The sequence below is a fragment of the Oncorhynchus mykiss genome, chromosome 8 (assembly GCF_057628025.1).
Source record: "Oncorhynchus mykiss isolate SJ-2025 chromosome 8, ASM5762802v1, whole genome shotgun sequence".
Taxonomy (NCBI): Eukaryota; Metazoa; Chordata; class Actinopteri; order Salmoniformes; family Salmonidae; genus Oncorhynchus; species Oncorhynchus mykiss.
The window spans coordinates 93,742,864-93,768,602 of NC_143029.1; the positions used below are offsets into that span (position 1 = coordinate 93,742,864).

The window sequence follows — 25,739 nt, forward strand, 5'->3', positions numbered from 1 at the left end:
GGGATGCAGGGTGGTATGCTGCTGGTTATGTTAAATGTTGAAGACACATGTTGGTTGAATGCATTCAGTTGTGCAACTGACCAGACCTCACTCTAACCAGTCTCCATACACCACTGATTCCATAACAATGTGTGGCCTCTGTCATTCTATCACATCTTTCGCTCTATCATGCTCTCTAACCATACAGATTCAAATTACGTCAGCTTTGTGGTTTCTATACATGGATCATATCATTTACAATACTAGAAGAACAAACAAGCCAGACCTGGTTAGGGGTACTGCATTGACCCCCTCTGTATCCTAACTCTAAACCTCTGTTAATCTTCCCAAAATAATTCAAACAAAGACTAGTCTGAGTGTACATGCATAATGAGTATAACACACATTCACTCAAATGACCTGTATTTTATCAAGGGAACGCCCTACATAAGACCCTGAAGGAATGACAGGGTTAAGGGTCCTTAGGAGAGAATTGGTAAAATACTATACTAACCGAAACCTGCTTGTAAATATAAGTTTTACTCTTTGGGCCTGCTTGGAAACATAAAATATTGGTTGCAAAAATAAGTATAACATTCAATGCTTTGATTGTCTTTTTCAAATCTCTTTATTTTCTGCATATGTATAGTACTTCTTAAATATTTCAAGAGCATAAATTGAAGGTGCACAATTTCCTTTTTATCTGTTTTGTTTTATATATATTGACATGAACATCCAATATTGTATAGGCTATAACTGTGAGTCAAGTGCTTTAGTACAAAAAGAAGACATAATATTATAAAAACAATTATTTTAATGGCTTTACTTCATACATACAGTTGAATTCAGAAGTTTACATACAATTAGGTTGGAGTCATTAAAACTCGTTTTTCAACCACTCCACAAATTTCTTGTGAACAAACTATAGTTTCGGCAAGTCGGTTAGGACATAAACTGTGTGCATGACACAAGTCATTTTTCCAAAAATGGTCGCAATTCCAGTGGGTCAGAAGTTTACATACACTAAGTTGACTGTGCTTTTAAACAGCTTGGAAAATTCCAGAAAATGTCATGGCTTTGTAAGCTTCTGATCGGCTAATTGACATCATTTCAGTCAATTGGAGGTGCACCTGTGGATGTATTTCAAGGCCTACCTTCAAACTCAGTGCCTCTGCTTGACATCATGGGGAAATTAAAAGAAATCAGCCAAGACCTCAGAAAAAAAATTGTAGACCTCCACAAGTCTGGTTCATCATTTGGAGCAAATTCCAAATGACTGAAGGTACTACGTTCATTTGTACAAACATCAGTACGCAAATATAAACACCATGGGACCACTCAGCCGCCATACCGCTCAGAATGGAGACGCATTCTGTCTCCTGGAGATGAACGTACTTTGGTGTGAAAAGTGCAAATCAATCCCAGAACAAGCGAAAAGGACCTTGTGAAGATGCATGAGGAAACCGGTACAAAAGTATCTATATCCACAGTAAAACGACTCCTATATCGACATAACCAGAAAGGCCGCTCAGCAAGGAAGAAGCCACTGCTCCAAAACCACCACAAAAAAGCCAGACTACGGGTTGCTGCACATGTGGGGGGAAAAAGGGGGAAGCTTGCAAGCCGAAGAACACCATCCAAACCGTGAAGCACGAGGGTGGCAGCGTCATGTTATGGGGGTAATATGCTGCAGGAGGGACGGGTGCCCTTCAGAAAATAGATGGCATCATGAGGCAGGAAAATTACGTGGATATATTGAGGCTACATCTCAAGACATCAGTCAGGATGTTAAAACTCGGTCACAAATTGGTCTTCCAAATGGACAATGACCCCAAGCATACTTCCAAAGTTGTGGCAAAATGGCTTAAGGACAACAAAGTCAAGGTATTGGAGTGGCCATCACAAAGCCCTGACCTCAATCCCATTTGTGGGCAGAACTGAAAAAGCGTGTGCGAGCAAGGAGACCTAATGTACAAACCTTATTCAGTTACACCAGCTCTGTCAGGAGGAATGGGCCAACAACCACCCAATTTATTGTGGGAAGCTTGTGGAAGGCTTCCCGAAATGTTTGACCCAAGTTAAACAATTTAAAGGCAATGCTACGAAATACTAATTGAGTGTATGTACAATTCTGACCCACTGGGAATGTGATGAAAGAAATTAAAGCTGAAATAAATCATTTTCTCTAGTATTTATTCTGACATTTCACATTCTTAAAATTAACTGGTGATCATAACTGACCTAAGACAGGAAATTTTTACTGTGATTATATGTCAGGAATTGTGAAAAACTGAGTTTAAATGTATTTGGCTAAATTGTATGTATTGTAAGCTTCCGACTTCAACTGTAAATATATGTTTAAGGAACACAGGCACAAACCACTTTTTGGTCAGATATAGTATAGCATTCATAAGGATGTAGTTTGAAAGATGAGTATATATAACAGAGAGTTAGGGTCAGAGTTGGGGTCAGAGTTAGGGTCAAAGTTAGGGTTAGGGTCAGAGTTTGGGTTAAGGTCAGAGTTAGGGTCAGAGTTAGGTTTAGGGTCAGGGTAAGGGAGGGCTAGAATCGCTACAAATATGTGAGCCTCCATACTTTGTTCCTAAATCGCTGTCTGTACCTTCTCCCCAACACTGCCTCCAGGTACTTCTTCATAGCCATATGTTTCCTGTAGCGACTGTAGCCGTCTGTGAAGATGCCGTCTGAGTGACGCTTTGATAACGGCTCCGATTCATCCTCCATTCGACTCTCCTCACTGCATTGACATGGGACAACATATTAGTACAGCATGGTACTACATAACACTCTCCTCAAATAAACACATAAACATCATATTAATACGTCATACTATATGTCATATTAGTATATACAGTGCCTTGCGAAAGTATTCGGCCCCCTTGAACTTTGCGACCTTGTGCCACATTTCAGGCTTCAAACATAAAGATATAAAACTGTATTTTTTTGTGAAGAATCAACAACAAGTGGGACACAATCATGAAGTGGAACGACATTTATTGGATATTTCAAACTTTTTTAACAAATCAAAAACTGAAAAATTGGGCGTGCAAAATTATTCAGCCCCTTTACTTTCAGTGCAGCAAACTCTTTCCAGAAGTTCAGTGAGGATCTCTGAATGATCCAATGTTGACCTAAATGACTAATGAGAATAAATACAATCCAACTGTGTGTAATCAAGTCTCCGTATAAATGCACCTGCACTGTGATAGTCTCAGAGGTCCGTTAAAAGCGCAGAGAGCATCATGAAGAACAAGGAACACACCAGGCAGGTCCGAGATACTGTTGTGAAGAAGTTTAAAGCCGGATTTGGATACAAAAAGATTTCCCAAGCTTTAAACATCCCAAGGAGCACTGTGCAAGCGATAATATTGAAATGGAAGGAGTATCAGACCACTGCAAATCTACCAAGACCTGGCCGTCCCTCTAAACTTTCAGCTCATACAAGGAGAAGACTGATCAGAGATGCAGCCAAGAGGCCCATGATCACTCTGGATGAACTGCAGAGATCTACAGCTGAGGTGGGAGACTCTGTCGATAGGACAACAATCAGTCGTATATTGCACAAATCTGGCCTTTATGGAAGAGTGGCAAGAAGAAAGCCATTTCTTAAAGATATCCATAAAAAGTGTTGTTTAAAGTTTGCCACAAGCCACCTGGGAGACACACCAAACATGTGGAAGAAGGTGCTCTGGTCAGATGAAACCAAAATTGAACTTTTTGGCAACAATGCAAAACGTTATGTTTGGCGTAAAAGCAGCACAGCTGAACACACCATCCCCACTGTCAAACATGGTGGTGGCAGCATCATGGTTTGGGCCTGCTTTTCTTCAGCAGGGACAGGGAAGATGGTTAAAATTGATGGGAAGATGGATGGAGCCAAATACAGGACCATTCTGGAAGAAAACCTGATGGAGTCTGCAAAATACCTGAGACTGGGACGGAGATTTGTCTTCCAACAAGACAATGATCCAAAACATGAAGCAAAATCTACAATGGAATGGTTCAAAAATAAACATATCCAGGTGTTAGAATGGCCAAGTCAAAGTCCAGACCTGAATCCAATCGAGAATCGGTGGAAAGAACTGAAAACTGCTGTTCACAAATGCTCTCCATCCAACCTCACTGAGCTCGAGCTGTTTTGCAAGGAGGAATGGGAAAAAATGTCAGTCTCTCGATGTGCAAAACTGGTAGAGACATACCCCAAGCGACTTACAGCTGTAATCGCAGCAAAAGGTGGCGCTACAAAGTATTAACTTAAGGGGGCTGAATCATTTTGCACGCCCAATTTTTCAGTTTATGATTTGTTAAAAAAGTTTGAAATATCCAATAAATGTTGTTCCACTTCATGATTGTGTCCCACTTGTTGTTGATTCTTCACAAAAAAATACAGTTTTCTATCTTTATGTTTGAAGCCTGAAATGTGGCAAAAGGTCGTAAAGTTCAAGGGGGCCGAATACTTTCGCAAGGCACTGTAGATCCTACTAAATAGATCTTACTACATACAGTAGATCCTACTACATACACTAGATCCTACTGTACTACATAGATCCTACTACATACAGTAGATCCTACTGTACTACATAGATCCTACTACATACAGTAGATCCTACTGTACTATATAGATCCTCCTACACACAGTAGATCATACAACATACAGTAAATCCAACTACATAAATCCTACAACACAGTAGATCATACTACATACAGTAGATTCTAATACATACAGTAGATCCTACTACATAGATCCTACTACATAATGTCAATCATATTACATAGGTCCTTCTACATACAGTGAATTCTACCACATATATCCTATTACATACAGTAGATCCTACTACATACTGTAGATCCTACTACGTACAGTAGACCGTCTTACATACTGTACACCGCACTACATACAGTAGATCCTACTACATACAGTATATTTTACTACATACAGTATATCCTACTGTACTACATACGTCCTACTACATACAGTAGGTCCTATTAGATACAGTATATTCTACTAAATATATCCTAATACTTACAGTAGGTCCTACTACATACTGTAGATCCTACTACATACTGTAGATCCTACTACATAGATCCTACTACATAGATCCTACCACATAGATCCTACTACATACAGTAGATCCTACGACATACAGTAGATCCTACTACATAGATCCTACTACATACAGTAGATCCTACTACATACAGTAGATCCTACTACAGATATCCTACCACATAGATCCTACTACATTCAGTAGATCCTACTACATTAGATCATACTAAATACGGTAGATCCTACTACATTATATCCTACTATTTAATGTAGATCCTACTATATACAGCAGATCCTACTACATACAGTAGATCCTACTACATAAAGTAGATCCTACTACATACAGTAGATCCTACTACATAGATCCTAAAACATACAGTGGTTCTTACTACATACAGTAGATCATACTACATTAGATCCTACTACATGCTGTAGATCCTACTACATACTGTATATCCTACTACATACAGTAGATCCTACTACATAGATCCTACTACTTACACTAGATCCTACGACATAGATCCTACTACAAACAGTAGATCCTACTACATAGATCCTACTACATACAGTAGATCCTACTACATACTGTAGATCCTACTACATACAGTAGATCCTACTACATACTGTAGATCCTACTACATACATTAGATCCTACTACATACTATAGATCCTACTACATAGATCCTACCACATAGATCCTACTCCATATATCCTATATTCATACAGTAGATCCTACTACATACTGTAGATCATACTATATACAGTAGATCCTACTACATAGATATTACTACATACTATAGATCCTACTACATAGAGCATACTACATAGAGGAGAACCTACTACAAACTGTAGATCCTACTACATAGATCCTACTACATAATGTAGATGCTACTACATAGATCCTACTACATAGATCCTACTACATAATATAGATCCTACCACATAGATCCTACTCCATATATCCTATATTCATACAGTAGATCCTACTACATACTGTATATCCTACTACATACAGTAGATCCTACTAGATATAGTAGATCCTACTACATAATGTAGATCCTACTACATTAGATATTACTACATACAGTAGATCCTACTACATTAGATCCTACTACATATTGTAGATCCTACTACATACTGTAGATACTACTACATACAATAGATCCTACTAGATATAGTAGATCCTACTACATAATGTAGGTCCTACTACATCAGAACCTACTACATACAGTAGATACTACTACATACTGTAGATCCTACTACATAGATCCTACTACAAACAGTAGATCCTACTACATACAGTAGATCCTACTACATACAGTAATTCCTACTACATACTGTAGATCCTTCTACATATATCCTACTACATACAGTAGATCCTACTACATTAGATCCTACTACATACTGTAGATCCTACTATATACAGTATATCCTACTACATATATCCTACTGCATACTATAGATCCTACTAGATAGATCCTGCCACATAGATCCTACTCCATATATCCTATAATCATACAGTAGATCCTACAACATACTGTAGATCCTACTACATACAGTAGATCCTACTACATATTGTAGATCCTACTACATACTGTAGATCTTACTACATACTGTAGATCCTACTACATAAAGTAGATCCTACTACATAGATCCTAAAACATACAGTGGTTCTTACTACATACAGTAGATCATACTACATTAGATCCTACTACATTAGATCCTACTACATACTGTAGATCCTACTACATACTGTATATCCTACTACATACAGTAGATCCTACTACATAGATCCTACTACTTACACTAGATCCTACGACATAGATCCTACTACAAACAGTAGATCCTACTACATAGATCCTGCTACATACAGTAGATCCTACTACATACTGTAGATCCTACTACATACATTAGATCCTACTACATACTATAGATCCTACTACATAGATCCTAACACATAGATCCTACTCCATATATCCTATATTCATACAGTAGATCCTACTACATACTGTAGATCCTACTACATAGAGCCTACTACATACAGTACATCCTACTACATACTGTAGATCATACTATATACAGTAGATCCTACTACATAGATATTACTACATACTATAGATCCTACTACATAGAGCATACTACATAGAGTAGAACCTACTACAAACTGTAGATCCTACTACATAGATCCTACTACATAATGTAGATGCTACTACATAGATCCTACTACATAGATCCTACTACATAATATAGATCCTACCACATAGATCCTACTAGATATATCCTATATTCATACAGTAGATCCTACTACATACTGTATATCCTACTACATACAGTAGATCCTACTAGATATAGTAGATCCTACTACATAATGTAGATCCTACTACATTAGATATTACTACATACAGTAGATCCTACTACATTTGATCCTACTACATACTGTAGATCCTACTACATACTGTAGATACTACTACATACAATAGATCCTACTAGATATAGTAGATCCTACTACATAATGTAGGTCCTACTACATCAGAACCTACTACATACAGTAGATACTACTACATACTGTAGATCCTACTACATAGATCCTACTACAAACAGTAGATCCTACTACATACAGTAGATCCTACTACATACAGTAATTCCTACTACATACTGTAGATCCTTCTACATATATCCTACTACATACAGTAGACCCTACTACATTAGATCCTACTACATACTGTAGATCCTACTATATACAGTATATCCTACTACATATATCCTACTACATACTATAGATCCTACTAGATAGATCCTGCCACATAGATCCTACTCCATATATCCTATAATCATACAGTAGATCCTACTACATACTGTATATCCTACTACATAATGTAGATCCTATTACACAGATCATACTACATACAGTAGGTCCTACAACATACTGTAGATCCTACTACATACAGTAGATCCTACTACATACTGTAGATCCTACTACATACTGTAGATCCTACTACATACTGTAGATCCTACTACATACAGTAATTCCTACTACATACTGTAGATCCTTCTACATATATCCTACTACATACAGTAGATCCTAATACATTATATCCTACTACATACAGTAGATCCTACTACATACAGTAATTCCTACTACATACTGTAGATCCTTCTACATATATCCTACTACATACAGTAGATCCTACTACATTAGATCCTACTACATACTATAGATCCTACTAGATATATCCTACCACATAGATCCTACTCCATATATCCTATAATCATACAGTAGATCCTACTACATAATGTAGATCCTATTACACAAATCGTACTACATACAGTAGGTCCTACAACATACTGTAGATCCTACTACATACAGTAGATCCTACTACATAATGTAGATCCTATTACACAAATCGTACTACATACAGTAGGTCCTACAACATACTGTAGATCCTACTACATACAGTAGATCCTACTACATATTGTAGATCCTACTACATACTGTAGATCCTACTACATACTGTAGATCCTACTACATAGTTACTACTACATACAGTAGATCCTACTACATACAGTAGATCCCACTACATAGATCCTACTACATACAATAGATCATACTACATAGATCCTACTACATACAGTAGATCCTACTACATACTGTAGATCCTACTACATAGATCCTACTACATACTGTAGATCCTACTACATACAGTAGATCCTACTACATATATCCTACTTCATACAGTAGATCCTACTACATAGATCCTACTACATACTGTAGATCCTACTACATGCAGTAGATCCTACTACATACAATAGATCCTACTAGATATAGTAGATCCTACTACATAATGTAGATCCTACTACATTAGATCCTACTACATACTGTAGATCCTACTACATGCAGTAGATCCTACTACATACAATAGATCCTACTAGATATAGTAGATCCTACAACATAATGTAGATCCTACTACATTAGATCCTACTACATACTGTAGATCCCACTACATTAGATCCCATTACATACTGTAGATCCAACTACATACAGTAGATCCTACTACATACAGTAAATCCTACCACATAGAATCTACTACATACAGTAGATCTTACTACATACTGTAGATTCTACTACATAGATCCTACTACAAACAGTAGATCCTACTACATACTGTAGATCCTTCTACATATATCCTACTACATACAGTAGATCCTACTACATATATCCTACTACATACTATAGATCCTACTACATATATCCTACCACATAGATCCTACTCCATATATCCTATAATCATACAGTAGATCCTACTACTTACTGTAGCTCCTACTACATAGTTTACTACATTCAGTAGATCCTACTACAAACTGTAGATTCTACTACATAATGTAGATCCTACTACATAGATCGTACTACATACAGTAGGTCCTACAACATACTGTCGATCCTACTACATACAGTAGATCCCACTACATATTGTAGATCCTACTATATACAGTAGATCCTACTACATAGTTCCTACTACATAGAGTAGACACTACTACATACAGTAGATCCTACTACATAGATCATACTACATACAGTAGATCCCACTACATACTGTAGATCCTACTACATAGATCCTACTACATACTGTAGATCCTACTACATACTGTAGATCCTACTACATAGATCCTACTATATACAGTAGATCCTACTACATACTGTAGATCCTTCTACATATATCCTACTACAAACAGTATATCCTACTATATTAGATCCTACTACATACAGTAGATCCTACTACATACTGTAGATCCTTCTACATAGATCCTACTACATACTGTAGATCCTACTACATACTGTAGATCCTACTACATAGATCCTACTACATAGAGTAGATCCTACTATATACAGTAGATCCTACTACATACAGTAATTCCTACTACATACTGTAGATCATTCTACATATATCCTACTACATACAGTAGATCCTACTACATTAGATCCTACTACATACTATAGATCCTAATAGATATATCCTACCACATAGATCCTACTCCATATATCCTATAATCATACAGTAGATCCTACTACATACTGTAGATCCTACTACATAATGTAGATCCTATTACACAAATCGTACTACATACAGTAGGTCCTACAACATACTGTAGATCCTACTACATACTGTAGATCCTACTACATATTGTAGATCCTACTACATACTGTAGATCCTACTACATACTTTAGATCCTACTACATAGTTCCTACTACATACAGTAGATCCTACTACATAGATCCTACTACATACAGTAGATCCTACTACATACAGTAGATCCTATTACATAGATCCTACTACATACAGCAGATCCCACTACATAGATCCTACTACATACAATAGATCCTACTACATAGATCCTACTACATACTGTAGATCCTACTAGATATAGTAGATCCTACAACATAATGTAGATCCTACTACATTAGATCCTACTACATACTGTAGATCCCACTACATTAGATCCCATTACATACTGTAGATCCAACTACATACAGTAGATCCTACTACATACAGTAAATCCTACCACATAGAATCTACTACATACAGTAGATCTTACTACATACTGTAGATTCTACTACATAGATCCTACTACAAACAGTAGATCCTACTACATACTGTAGATCCTTCTACATATATCCTACTACATACAGTAGATCCTACTACATATATCCTACTACATACTATAGATCCTACTACATATATCCTACCACATAGATCCTACTCCATATATCCTATAATCATACAGTAGATCCTACTACTTACTGTAGCTCCTACTACATAGTTTACTACATTCAGTAGATCCTACTACAAACTGTAGATTCTACTACATAATGTAGATCCTACTACATAGATCGTACTACATACAGTAGGTCCTACAACATACTGTCGATCCTACTACATACAGTAGATCCCACTACATATTGTAGATCCTACTATATACAGTAGATCCTACTACATAGTTCCTACTACATAGAGTAGACACTACTACATACAGTAGATCCTACTACATAGATCATACTACATACAGTAGATCCCACTACATACTGTAGATCCTACTACATAGATCCTACTACATACTGTAGATCCTACTACATACTGTAGATCCTACTACATAGATCCTACTATATACAGTAGATCCTACTACATACTGTAGATCCTTCTACATATATCCTACTACAAACAGTATATCCTACTATATTAGATCCTACTACATACAGTAGATCCTACTACATACTGTAGATCCTTCTACATAGATCCTACTACATACTGTAGATCCTACTACATACTGTAGATCCTACTACATAGATCCTACTACATAGAGTAGATCCTACTATATACAGTAGATCCTACTACATACAGTAATTCCTACTACATACTGTAGATCATTCTACATATATCCTACTACATACAGTAGATCCTACTACATTAGATCCTACTACATACTATAGATCCTAATAGATATATCCTACCACATAGATCCTACTCCATATATCCTATAATCATACAGTAGATCCTACTACATACTGTAGATCCTACTACATAATGTAGATCCTATTACACAAATCGTACTACATACAGTAGGTCCTACAACATACTGTAGATCCTACTACATACTGTAGATCCTACTACATATTGTAGATCCTACTACATACTGTAGATCCTACTACATACTTTAGATCCTACTACATAGTTCCTACTACATACAGTAGATCCTACTACATAGATCCTACTACATACAGTAGATCCTACTACATACAGTAGATCCTATTACATAGATCCTACTACATACAGCAGATCCCACTACATAGATCCTACTACATACAATAGATCCTACTACATAGATCCTACTACATACTGTAGATCCTACTACATAGATCCTACTACATACTATAGATCCTACTACATAGATCCTACCACATAGATCCTACTCCATATATCCTATAATCATACAGTAGATCCTACTACTTACTGTAGCTCCTACTACATAGAGCCTACTACATTCAGTAGATCCTACTACATACAGTAGATCCCACTACATATTGTAGATCCTACTACATAGATCCTACTACATACAGTAGACCCTACTACATACAGTAGATCCTACTACATATATCATACTACATACAGTAGATCCAACTACATACTGTAGATCCTACTCCATAGATCCTACTACAAACAGTAGATCCTACTACATTAGATCCTACTACATACCGTAGCTACTACATACAGTAGATCCTAATACATAGATCTTACTACATACAGTAGATCCTACTACATACTGTAGATCCTACTACATAGATCCTACTACATACTGTAGATCCTACTACATACTGTAGATCCTACTACATAGATCCTACTATATACAGTAGATCCTACTACATACTGTAGATCCTTCTGCATATATCCTACTACATACAGTAGATCCTACTACATTAGATCCTACTACATACAGTAGATCCTACTACATACTGTAGATCCTTCTACATAGATCCTACTACATACAGTAGATCATACTACATTAGATCCTACTACATACTGTAGATCCTACTACATACTGTAGATCCTACTACATAGATCCTACTACATACAGTAGATCCTACTACATACTGTAGATCCTACTACATAGATCCTACTACATACTGTAGATCCTACTACAAACAGTAGATCCTACTACATACTGTAGATCCTACTACATAAATCCTACTACATACTGTAGATCCTACTACAAACAGTAGATCCTACTACATACTGTAGATCCTACTACATAGATCCTACTACATACTGTAGATCCCATTACATACTGTAGATCCTACTACATAGATCCTACTACATACAGTAGATCCTACTACATAGATCCTACTACATACAGTAGATCCTACTACATACTGTAGATCCTTCTACATAGATCCTACTACATACTGTAGATCCTCCTACCACACAGGTCATACTACTGTAGGCTATACAGGTATCATCATCAGAGCAGTGAATAACAGGTTTATACAGGTATCATCAGAGCAGTGAATGAAAGGTCCCAACAGGCATCATCATCAGAGCAGTGAATAACAGGACTCTTACCCTACAGGTATCATCATCAGAGCAGTGAATAACAGGTCTCTTACCCTACAGGTATCATCATCAGTGCAGTGAGATACTGCCTCGCTGTCAGCTGGCCCAGAATCTCCCTCAATGTGCTAGCTACCACCTCCTCCGCACGTCTCTCTGTTCTGAGACAACACAACAACACAGAGACATGTTAGAATCAGAACTTGACACACCAACACAACCCTAGACACGTTATAATCAGAACCCCTACACAACACAACTCTGGAAACATTAGAATCAGAACCCCTACACAACACAAACCTAGACACATTAGTCAGAACCCCTACACAACACAACCCTAGACAAATAAGAATCAGAACCCCTACACATCCTAGGCACATTAGAATCAAAACCCTAAATACATTAGAATCAGAAACCCAACACAACAACACAACAATCAACAAATAAGAATCAGAACCCCAACACAACACCAGACACGTTAGAATCAGAACCCAGACACAACAAAACAAACCTAGACACAATAGAATCAGAACCCAGACACAATAACACAAACCTAGACACATTAGAATCAGAACCCCTACACAACACAACCCTAGATATGTTATAATCAGAATCCCTACACAACACAACACTAGAAACATTAGAATCAGAACCAATACACAACACAAGACATATTAGAAACTGAACCCTGAAACAACACAACCCTAGACACATACAAATCAGAACCACAGCACAACAACACAACCCTAGACACATTACAATCAGAACCCTTACATAACAACACAACCCTAGACACATACGAATCAGAACCACAACACAACAACACAACCCTAGACACATTACAATCAGAAACCCAACACAACACAACAACACAATGCTAGAAACATCAGAATCAGAACACTGAAACATTACAACCCTAAACACATTAGTCAGAACCCCAACACAACACAACACTAGACATATTAGAATCAGAACCCCTACACAACACAACCCTGAACACATTAGAATCAGAACCCCTATACAACACAACCCTGAACACATTAGAATCAAAACCCCAACACAACAGCACAACCCTAGACACATCAGATTCAGAGCCTACAGAACACTAGAAATATTAGAATCAGAACCCAGACATAACACAACCCTAGACAAATTAAAATCAAAACCCCTACACAACACAACCCTAGACACATTCAAATCAGAACCCCTACACAACACAACCCTAGACACATTAGAATCAAAACCCCTACAGAACACAACACTAGACACAATGGAGAATCAGAACCCTACACAACATAACTCTAGACACGTTATAACCAGAACCCCTAGAGAACTGTCACGCCCTGACCTTAGTTATCTTTGTTATCTTTATTATTTTGGTTAGGTCAGGGTGTGACTAGGGTGGGTATGTTAGTTTTTGTATTGTCTAGGGGTTTTGTATATCTAGGCGTTTTGTAAGTCTAGGTATTTGTATGTCTATGGTGGCCTGAATTGGTTCCCAATCAGAGGCAGCTGTTTATCGTTGTCTCTGATTGGGGACCATATTTAGGTAGCCATTTTGTATTTGTGGGTTCTTATTTTATGTTTAGTTGCCTGTCTGCACTACTCATATTTGCTTCACGGTTCATTTTGTTAGTTTGTTCAGTGTTCTTTCTTTAATTAAAGAAGAATGTACGCTTACCATGCTGTGCCATGGTCTCCTCCATAAAACAACTGTGACAATAACACAACACTACAACCCTAGACACAATAGAGAATCAGAACCCTACACAACACAACCCTAGACACATTAGAATCATGTCAGGCCTTCACAGGAGAGCCGTTTGAACATAAAAATATATATATATTTTTATCAAACATCATTTGAGTCAATTGGAGGTGTACCTGTGGATGTATTTCAAGGCCTACCTTCAAACTCAGTGCCTCTTTGCTTGACATCATGGGAAAATCAAAATAAATCAGCCAAGACCTCAGAAAAAACCTGTAGACCTCCACAAGTCTGGTTAATCCTTGGCAGCAATTTCCAAATGCCTGAGGGTACCACGTTCATCTGTACAAACAATAGTACACAAGTAGAAACACTATGGGACTACACAGTTGTCATACCACTCAGGAAGGAGACGCATTCTGTCTCCTGGAGATGAACGTACTTTGGTGCGAAAAGTGCAAATCAATCCCAGAACAACAGCAAAGGACCTTGTGAAGATGCTGGATGAAACAGGTACAAAAGTATCTATATCCACAGTAAAATGAGTCCTATATCGACATATCCTGAAAGGCCGCTCAGCAAGGAAGAAGCCACTGCTCCAAAACCACCATAAAAAAGCCAGACTACGGTTTGCAACTGCACATGAGGACAAAGATCGTACATTTTTGAGAAATGTCCTCTGGTCTGATGAAACAAAAATAGAACTGTTTGGCCACAATGACCATTGTTATGTTTGGAGGAAAAAGGGGAAGCTTGCAAGCTGAAGAACACCATCCCAACCGTGAAGCACGGGGGTGGCAGCATCATGTTATGGGGGTGCTTTGCTGCAGGAGGAACTGGTGCCCTTCACAAAATAGATGGCAGCTTGAGGCAGGAAAATTCCGTGGATATATTGAAGCAACATCTCAAGACATCAGTCAGGTTGAAGCTTGGTCACAAATGGGTCTTCCAAATGGACAATGACCCCAAGCATTCTTCCAAAGTTGTTGCAAAATGGCTTAAGGACAACCAAGTCAAGGTATTGGAGTGGCCATCACAAAGCCCTGACCTCAATCCCATAGAAAATGTGTGGGCAGAACTGAAAAAGCGTGTGCGAGCAAGGAGGCCTACAAACCTGACTCAGTTACACTAGTTCTGTCAGGAGGAATGGGCCAGAATTCACCCAACTTATTGTGGGAAGCTTGTGGAAGGCTTCCCGAAAAGTTTGACCCAAGTTAAACAATTTAAAGGCAACGCTACCAAATACTAATTGAGTGTATGTTAACTTCTGACCCACTGGTAATGTGATGAAAGAAATCAAATTTGAAAGAAATAATTATCTCTACTATTATTCTGACATTTCACATTATTAAAATAAAGTGGTGATCCTAACTGACCTAAGACAGGGAATTTTTACTAGGATTAAATGTCAGGAACTGTGAAAAACTGAGTTTAAATGTATTTGGCTACGGTGTGTGTAAACTTCCGACTCCAACTGTAGCTAAGTTTAACCTGTTTGGTTAGCCCCCAGCATTGTAGCATTGTTCATTGTTGTTTAACTAGCTAACGTTAGCTGGCTGGCTTGTTAGCTGAGGTTACGCGACATTTGTACAACTCCTTTTGAATATGTCCAGTGTCAGTAAATGTCTGCAAAAAAGCTAAAATAAATTGTTGCCAGCAGAGTTTGTGTGGCTGTTTTCATGTTATCCATATGTAAACAAATCATCGGTCAGAGTGCTCCGAAAGCTAAACGAGATGAGTGGGGCTAAAGCTTAATAATGATGCTGAATCGGTGTAGACAAAGCAGAGCTCTTGACTAGATACCAAAACATTCAAAGGAGATTTTCTCAAAAGTGAGTATACAAGTTGATCAACTTTCAAAGCAGAATTGCTTTCCCATTGTTCCTTAAATGCAGTGTATGATCTAAAGCCAACATCTCATTTGGCCGCCTTACCTTCCAGTTCTCCGCTGCCTGTGACTGGAACGAATTGCAAAAATCGCTGAAGTTGGAGACTTTTATTTCCCTCACCAACTTTAAACATCTGCTATCTGAGCAGCTAACTGATCGCTGCAGCTGTACATAATCCATCTGTAAATAGCCCATCCAATTTATCTACCTCATCCCCATACTGTTTTTATTTATTTACTTTTCTGCTCTTTTGCATACCAGTATCTCTACTTGCACATGATCATCTGATAATTTATCACTCCAGTGTTAATCTGCTAAATTGTAATTATTTGCTCTCATGGCCTATTTATTGCCTACCTCCTCATGCCTTTTGCACACAATGTATATAGACTATTTTTCTACTGTGTTATTGACTTGTTTATTGTTTACTGTTTATTGTTTACTCCATGTGTAACCTTTATTTAACCAGGTAGGCTAGTTGAGAACAAGTTCTCATTTACAACTGTGACCTGGTCAAGATAAAGCAAAGCATTGCAACACAAACAACAACAGAGTTACACATGGAATAAACAAACATGCAGTCAATAATACAATAGAAAATGTCTATATACAGTGTGTGCAAATGAGGTAGGATAAGGGAGGTAAGGGAGGTAAGGCATTGGTCTATAGTGGCGAAATAATTACAATTTAGCATTAACACTGGAGTGATAAATGTGCAGATGATGATGTGCAAGTAGAGCTATCTCTGCAGTAGATTGCAACTCCACTCCCTTTGGCATTTCTATCTTGATGGAAAATGTTAAAGTTAGGGATGGAAATTACAGGGTTTTTGGTGATCTTCCTAAGCCAGGATTCAGACACGGCTAAGGGCATCAGGGTTGGCGGAGTGTGCTAAAGCAGTGAATGAAACACATTTAGGCTTCTGATGTTAAACTTCTTAGGGCTAGGGGGCAGTATCCTGAATTTCTGCCTGTCTGACATGCTCAAAGTAAACTGCCTGTTACTCAGGCCCGGAAGCCAGTATATGCATATAATATGGTAATGGGGTAATGGTAGTATTGGATGGAAAACACTCTGAAGTTTCTAAAACTGTTAAAATAATGTCTGTGGCTATAACAGAACTGATATGGCAGGCGAAAATCAGAAGAAAATCCGCCCAGTATTAGTTTTCTTTTCAGCTCCCAGGCTCTTATTTTATAAATCTAATGAAACCCCTATGTCACCCAAATTGCAATTCCTATGGCTTCCACTAGATGTCAAAAGTCTTTATTCAAGGTTTCAGGCTTTTATTTTGAAAAATGAACAAGTATTATTAGTTTCAGTGAGCCTGGATAAAATCAGTCTTTCGACGCACGCTTGCAAATTTGGCTATCCTATTGAACATACTTCTTTCCATGTAAAATATTATAGTTTATTTACACTTTAGAGTACCCAAGGATCAAATAGAAACATCGTTTGACTTATTTGGATGAAGTTTAGTGGTAACTTTTTGGACTCTTGTATGCATGTTAAAAGAGTGGATTACTGAAATCAATGGTGCCAACTAAACTGACATTTGAGGATATATTTTCGATTTTATCGAAAAAAAACGACCATTCATATTGTAGCTGGGACCCTTGGGATTGCAAACAGAGGAAGATCTTCAAAGGTAAGTGATTTCTTTAATCGCTATTTGTGATTTTGTTAAGCCTGTGCTTGTTGAAAAAATATTTTGATGTGGGGCACCGTCCTCAGATAATCACATGGTATGCTTTCGCCATTCGACAACGCAATTGGATTAACAAGAAGTTAAGCTTTTAAATTATATAAGACACTTGTATGTCCATGAATGTTTAATATTTCGATATAAAAAAATTGAATTTGGCACTCTCCAATTTCACCGGATGTGGTTGGCTTCTATCCCGTTAGCGGGACACCGAGCCCCAAGAGGTTTTAACCTGTACATCAGAAGGGTACGGCTAAAAGCTATAAGAACTGGTTGTCTAGTGCATTGGGGGCAGAGAATAAAAGGAGCAGATTTCTGTGTGTGTTAGAATAGATTCAGGGCATAATGTACAGACAATGGTATGGTAGGATGTGAGTACAGTGGAGGTAAACCTAGGTGTTGAGTAACAGTGAGCGGTTTCGTCTCTGGAGGCACCAGTTAAGCCAGGTGAGGTCTCCGCATGTGTGGGGTGGGACAAAAGAGCTATCTAAGGCATTTTGAGCAGGACTGAGGGATCTACAGTGAAATAAAACAATAAGAACTAGCCAAGACAGCACTAGACATGGCATATTGACATTAGAGAGGCATAAAGCAATCACAGGTGTTGATCAGGAGAGCTAAGACAACAACGGGTAAAGGGTGATGAATGGGCAGAGCGAGTCAGTTAGGTACATACAGGACCTGAGTTTGAGGTTGGGGCCAACAGCTTAAAACCTGTTATGGATGATGCGAATTTTCGCAGCTTTTTGTTAAAAATCGCGCAACATTTCAAAGTCCTGCTACTCATGCCAGGAATATAGTATATGCATATGATAAGTATGTGTGTATAGAAAACACTCTGAAGTCTCTAAAACTGGTTAAATCGGGTCTGTGGCTATAACAGAACGTGTTTAGGAGTAAAAATCCCTGGTAAAACTGTTTACCAAAAACACAAAAAAAATATTTGTCCGCCATTCAATGTATTGTTTAAGGCGACCTAAAATAAATGAGGATCCCCTGTAAACGCCTACAGCTTCCACACGATGTCGCCATTGCTGTCAATCCTTGGTTACGTCACGAATAGGCCCCTCCTTTCTTGAGGCGCACCACAGTATGTTGTGAAACTGAAAAAATTGACAATGATTTCCAGACTTGCTGCTATCGAATACAGATCGCCCCGTGATCAATTTGATACATCATTAACGTTTATTAATACCTAAAGTTGGTTTAGAAAAGTTGTTTGAAGTGATTTGTAAAAGTTTATAGGCGACTTTTGTAATTTTAAAAAGTGACGTTGCGTCTTGTAAATGGGCTTTTTGCAGCATCAGACTGGCCTTCAGCAAATTACATTTTGGGTATACAATGACGGATTTAATCGGGAAAAAGACCCAATTGTGATGTTTATGGGACATATAGGAGTGCCAACAAAGAAGCTCGTCCAAGGTAATGAATGTTTTATATTTTTTTCTACGTTTTGGGTAGCGCCGGCTACCGCAAAATCTGTTGTTTACGTGTCGTGCTGGTATTTTGGGAGGGTGCATGCTATCAGATAATAGCTTCTCATGCTTTCGCTGAAAAGCATTTTGCAAATCTGACTTGGTGGCTAGATTCACAACAAGTGTAGCTTTAATTCAGTACCTTGCATGTATATTTTTATGAAAGTTTGAGATTTATCGAGTACTATAGTATTAGTATAGTACTATAGGTAGCGCTCTGAAATTTCCGCTGAGCTGTTCCTGTGCAGGGACCACCTCCGTAAGAAGTTAACAAAATGAGGTACCATGTTATTGAAACAGTCCAGGGGACATCAGCTATGTAGCCGAGTGATCATAGGGTCAAAAGAGCAGCAATAGGTGAGTTGGGATGCCATTCTGTAGTCACTACTACGCTAGGCGAGAAGGGGATACACCGTTCAGAATAGCTAGCGGGCCGGGGCTAGTAGATGGCTCTTCGGCGACATCGTAACAGAATAGCCTGTTGAGACCACATCAGGCGATCACGTCGGCAGTCCAGTCATGATGGATCGGCGGGGCTTCGTGTCGACAATAAAGGGTCCAGGCTAATTGGCAAAGGAGGTAAGCCCAAGAATTAGCTGGTATATGGACCTAGATCGAAGATAGCTCAAGGCTAGCTGATGCTTGCTTCGGGACAGTGGCGTTAGTCACTCGTTTGCAGCTAGCTAGCTGTGGTGATCCGGTGTTATGATCCAGAGCGGCAGAATCCAGTGATATGATAGAGAGAAGTCCGATATGCTCTGGGTTGATATCGCGCTGTGCAGACTGGCAGGTGTTGTCCGAGCTAAGGCTGGCTGGTGACCGAGGAAAAAGGTGAAGACCGCTAGCCGTGGCTAACAAAGACCAGTAGCTAGTTAGCTGGCTATCTCCTGATGGAAGTTCCAGTTATAAAGAATAAAAATAGCAGATCCGTACCAAATTGGGTGAGACGGGTTGCAGAAAAGTATATTTATTTCGTAGATAGAATGTGAGATTAAGATATATACGAAAAAGACCTGCTATTTACACGGGATAAGACACGAGATAAGACAAATACACACATCCTACTGCTACGCCATCTTCCCATCTTGGATTTCAAAATAACACAATAGATCTTGTTAAAGACAATACAAATAAAAAACAACAGTTTTTTTTGTACCATAAGGCCATAATGTATTATTCCAGACCAGGTGTAATTTTTATTTTAGCCACTAGATGGCAGCAGCGTATGTGCAAAGTTTTAGACTGATCCATTGAACGATTACATTTATTGCTAAAATGTTTGTATCAAGACTGCCCAAATGTGCATAATTTGTTTATTAATAACTTTTCATGTTCAAAATTGTGCACTCTCCTCAAACAATAGCATGGTATTATTTCACTGTAATAGCTACTGTAAATTGTACAGTGCAGTCTTGAAGCTAGGGGGCACTATTTTTATTTTTGGAAAAATAACATTCCCAAAGTAAACAGCCTATTTCTCAGGACCAGATGCTAGAATATGCATATAATTGACAGCTTAGGATAGAATACACACTAAAGTTTCCAAAACTGTGAAAATATTGTCTGTGAGTTTAACAGAACTGATATTGCAGGTGAAAGCCTGAGAAAAATCCAATCAGGAAGTGACTCTTATTTTGAAACCCCTGTCTTTCTATGCATCCCTATTGACCATTGAAAGGGATATCAACCAGATTCCTTTTTCTGTGGCTTCCCTAAGGTGTCTAAAGCCTTTAGACGTAGTTTCAGGCCTTTATTTTGAAGAATGAGTGTAAACGTCCACATTGCGTAAGTGGTCAGTTGTTGGCTCTCAGTGTGATTTTTGCGCAAAACAGAGAGGTAGCCATTTTTCCTCCCGGTCCTAGTGAACAGCCAACTGTCCCGGTTGATATATTATCGAATAGATATTTGAAAAACACCTTGAGGATTGATTATAAAAAACGTTTGCCATGTTTCTGTCGATATTATGGATATAATTTGGAATTTTTTTCTGCGTTGTTGTGACCGCTATTTCCGGTGGATTCCTGGGCATAACGCATCAAACTAGCGGAGGTATTTGGATATAAAAAATATCTTTATGGAAAAAAAGGAACATTTGCTGTCTAACTGGGAGTCTCGTGAGTGAAAACATCCAAAGATCATCAAAGGTAAACGATTAATTTGATTGCTTTTCTCATTTTCGTGACCAAGTTACCTGCCGCTAGGTGTACATAATGTTTTGCTAGTATCTCGATAAACTTACAGCAAACACTTGCATTGTTTTTCGCTGTAAAGCATAATTTCTAAATCTGAGACGACAGGGTGATTAACAAAAGGCTAAGCTGTGTTTCGCTATATTTCACTTGTGATTTCATGAATATGAATATTATTTGACCGTTGCGCTATGCTATTTAGCGTAGTTGATGACAATTTTCCCGGATCTGGGATGGGTGGTTCCAAGAGGTTTTAACAAGAATTTAAGCTTTCTGCCAATATCAGATATGTCTATGTCCTTGAAAGTTTTCTTGTTACTTACAACCTCATGCTAATCGCATTAGCCTACGTTAACTCAACCGTCCCGTGGACAGGACACTGACCCGAAGAAGTTTTAAAGCTTGTTGTTAGCTAGCTAATGTTAGCTGAGGTCAGATGGCTGGCTTGCTATCTAAAATTAACTTCCATTGATGAACTGTGTACCGTTAGTAATGTTTTTGTCAGAATGCTATTCCACATTGCTAGTTGTAGCCTAATGTTAACTAGCTAACATTAAACGTATTTGGTTAACTTTATCTAGCTATGACAATCGGTTTGTATTGCTAGTACTCAATGGATTGAGCTATGGTTCAATATTTAACTAGCTACACTTTTTAACAAAGACCCCAAGTTAAAGCTTCCTGTTAGCTAGATAACATTAGCTGATGGTAGATGGCTGGCTAGCTAGCTAACCTTATGTGTATGAATTGTGTAGTGATATCTCAGAATGCCATTTCATATCTATTGTATAATAATGCTAAAATATTTGTATCTGTAATATGTCTTTCAGCATCAGTAGAACATGCCTGACTCTCCTCCACCAGTCATACAAGGAGAATGGTCTAACCCTCTGCAGGTACATATTAGAATTGTGCAATAGCAGAGCATAAGTGATTTGGCCCATCATTGTAACACTGAGTTAATTAGTTAAGTTATTGTTATAAAAGGTTATATTCCAATGTTATTTAATGTTTATTTATATTCCATTCCAATATTATGTTCCAATGCTTTTTTTAAATGAATTAAAAACAACCATTGAAAACCTTTTGCTCCTGAATTTAATTTTAAAAACCGCTGGGATTTAAAATCTTGCATTGTTCAAATTATATTTAGTGCAATTGTACATAATGGATTGTATGGAAAAGGAACAATAAACAAAGACAAAGAAAATGAATGTGCAGGTGAGTTAAAAAGAGGGACTTTACATCACATCTCCTCATAGTGAGGATATTAATGGTGACATGGGCAAAACAATTTCCCCCCATATTTTGTTTCAATCATTAAAGAAGACAACTAAACTTCGCTTTAAAGTATTACTTACTAAATAAAACTGATTAAATGGGGGGGGGGGGGGGGGGCAGTTACCCCTGAACTTAAAAAACTTTCCTAATGGCAACATTCCATTTATTTCCCTTTATAGTTTATTCACCAAAGCATGACCTTCATCCACATACCAATTTGTTTTTCAAACATTGCTTTTTTGTGTCAGCAGTTAGACATTGTTCTTAAGGTTAGTTACCCCCTAGTACCATACTAACCTATCGTTTTCGTGTCCAAACAATGACAATACTGTGTTTCTGTCAGCTAATATTAATACATATATTTTTATATAGTGCTTTCATTACAAATAATCTCAAAGACCCTGTAAAAACAAACAAAACAAATGTAGAGATCTGGCTGGTCTTAGGCAATGGTCTTCCAAGGCTTCAGATGACAAGGTGTTGTTCAGCCACGTGGTTCAGAAAGGCAGCAATTTATTGTTCCGTCGAAACTTCTGGATTTAAAATAATAATATCTAATTAACTACATTCACACACATTCATTATTATAACAGTAAGGTCAATAATAAGGTTATTAATTCCACCATGATTTGAAACTCTAAGCTATAAGGACTGTCTGACAACTGCAAAATAATTGATTAAAATATGCAGGTAAATTATGGATAACTCTGATAAATATAATAAATGTTGATGGAGCCTTGGCTCTCACCTTGGATCTCCCCAAGGCTCTGCCCACGGCTCTGCCCTCGGCTCTCCCCTCTCCCCACAGCTCTTCCCTTGGCTCTCCCCATGGCTCTCCCCTCTCCCCACAGCTCTGCCCTTGGCTCTCCCCTTGGCTCTCCCCTCTCCCCACAGCTCTGCCCTTGGCTCTCCCCTCTCCCCACAGCTCTGCCCTTGGCTCTCCCCATGGCTCTCCCCTCGGCTCTCCCCTCGGCTCTGCCCACGGCTCTGCCCACGGCTCTCCCCTCTCCCCACAGCTCTCACCTCGGCTCTCCCCATGGCTCTCCCCATGGCTCTCCCCTCTCACGTCGGCTCTCCCCAAGGCTCTGCCCACGGCTCTGCCCACGGCTCTCCCCTCTCCCCACAGCTCTCACCTCGGCCTTCCCCATGGCTCTCCCCTCGGCTCTCCCCTCGGCTCTTCCCTCTCCCCTCGGCTCTCCCCATGGCTCTCCCCTCTCCCCTTGGTTCTCCCCTCTCCCCTTGGCTCTCCCCTCTCCCCATGGCTCTCCCCTCTCCCCATGGCTCTCCCCTCTCCCCTCGGCTCTCCCCTCTCCCCTCGGCTCTCCCCTCTCCCCTCCCCTCTCCCCTTTCCCCTCGGTTCTCCCCATGGCTCTGCCATCTCCCCTCGGCTCTCCCCTCTCCCCTCGGCTCTCCCCATGGCTCCCCCGCACCCCGTCTTCATCCCAAGCAGGGCTATGCTCCTGCAGGTTTCATTCACACCTCTCATTTATTCAGGGTGTCATGATGTAGTACATCTACTATACTATCTACTGTTTCTCTAATGTAATACAAGTTCTATTGTCCTGTCTGGACGGGACCTCTGTCTATTTCAACAAACTAACACCAGCTGACGTTACACACGTTCAAGTCTATCAGTCAAAATAAAGACCTATGAAAAATATTATATAGATCAAATATTATTTGCAATCATTTAGACTATTCCATAACAAACATTTAAAATGTTGTTATAAAATACATAAACTATAATAGCCTGTGCTATTCTGCATAAAAATGTCCATATAATATTCCAATATTGAACGCTGATTCCTGTTGATAAAAACACTGTTTAATTTAGCTTTGATTCATAAATCTTGATAAAGAATAGAGATGGCTTCAGTCTGAGATTAACCCCGATCAGAACTCATATCTATTTTAAATAGGAATGAATAACCAACCTGATCTTGGGATACCTGAGTCCTATAGACGAGCAGTAGATTCTGTAGTGCATTAGGATGCCGCAGACCAACAGCACTAGAGTGGCTCTATGACACCGTGCCATTCTAGAAGGAAAAAACACACTAACTGTTCAAATATAACTGGTAAAACAAACTATTATATATTGTACACAAATTGCTAAATTAAACAAGTAAAAATAGAACCGCACAAAAACAGATTAATGTGTCTATGTGCAGGAAATTCATAATTCTGTATTCTTCTAAATGAATTTGAAGATTAAATAAGAAATGATGTATCATATTCATTCAAAGAAGGAATTCTGTTTCGAGTCTTTCCTCTCCATTTCATAAAGTTTGGGAGTGCCCGCTGTGTTGCACACTTCACCCCGTTCCACTGGGCAGAACTGGGCGTCAAGAG

The 25,739-nt window shown here is 38.6% G+C and overlaps 1 protein-coding gene across 1 annotated transcript; it reads right to left on the reverse strand.

Moving 5' to 3' along the window:
- Positions 1-2,318: 2,318 nt before the first annotated feature.
- Positions 2,319-25,539, reverse strand: adcyap1b (adenylate cyclase activating polypeptide 1b). Its single transcript, XM_021614342.3, has 3 exons — positions 25,322-25,539; positions 13,197-13,301; positions 2,319-2,734 (listed from the first exon to the last, which is right to left on the reverse strand). Exons 1-3 carry the CDS (start codon positions 25,423-25,425, stop codon positions 2,551-2,553), a joined length of 393 nt encoding a protein of 130 aa, XP_021470017.2. The 5' UTR covers positions 25,426-25,539; the 3' UTR covers positions 2,319-2,550.
- Positions 25,540-25,739: the final 200 nt, after the last annotated feature.

What these genes read in the sequence shown, in the direction of transcription:
- adcyap1b (XM_021614342.3), bottom strand. Translation starts at nt 25,425, where the DNA reads ATGGCACGGTGTCATAGAGCCACTCTAGTGCTGTTGGTCTGCGGCATC. An exon ending in CTCAGGTATCCCAAGATCAG is followed by an intron (nt 13,302 to 25,321) that starts GTTGGTTATTCA and finishes GTGTTGTCTCAG; the next exon opens with AACAGAGAGACGTGCGGAGG. An exon ending in CTGATGATGATACCTGTAGG is followed by an intron (nt 2,735 to 13,196) that starts GTAAGAGACCTG and finishes ATGTCAATGCAG; the next exon opens with TGAGGAGAGTCGAATGGAGG.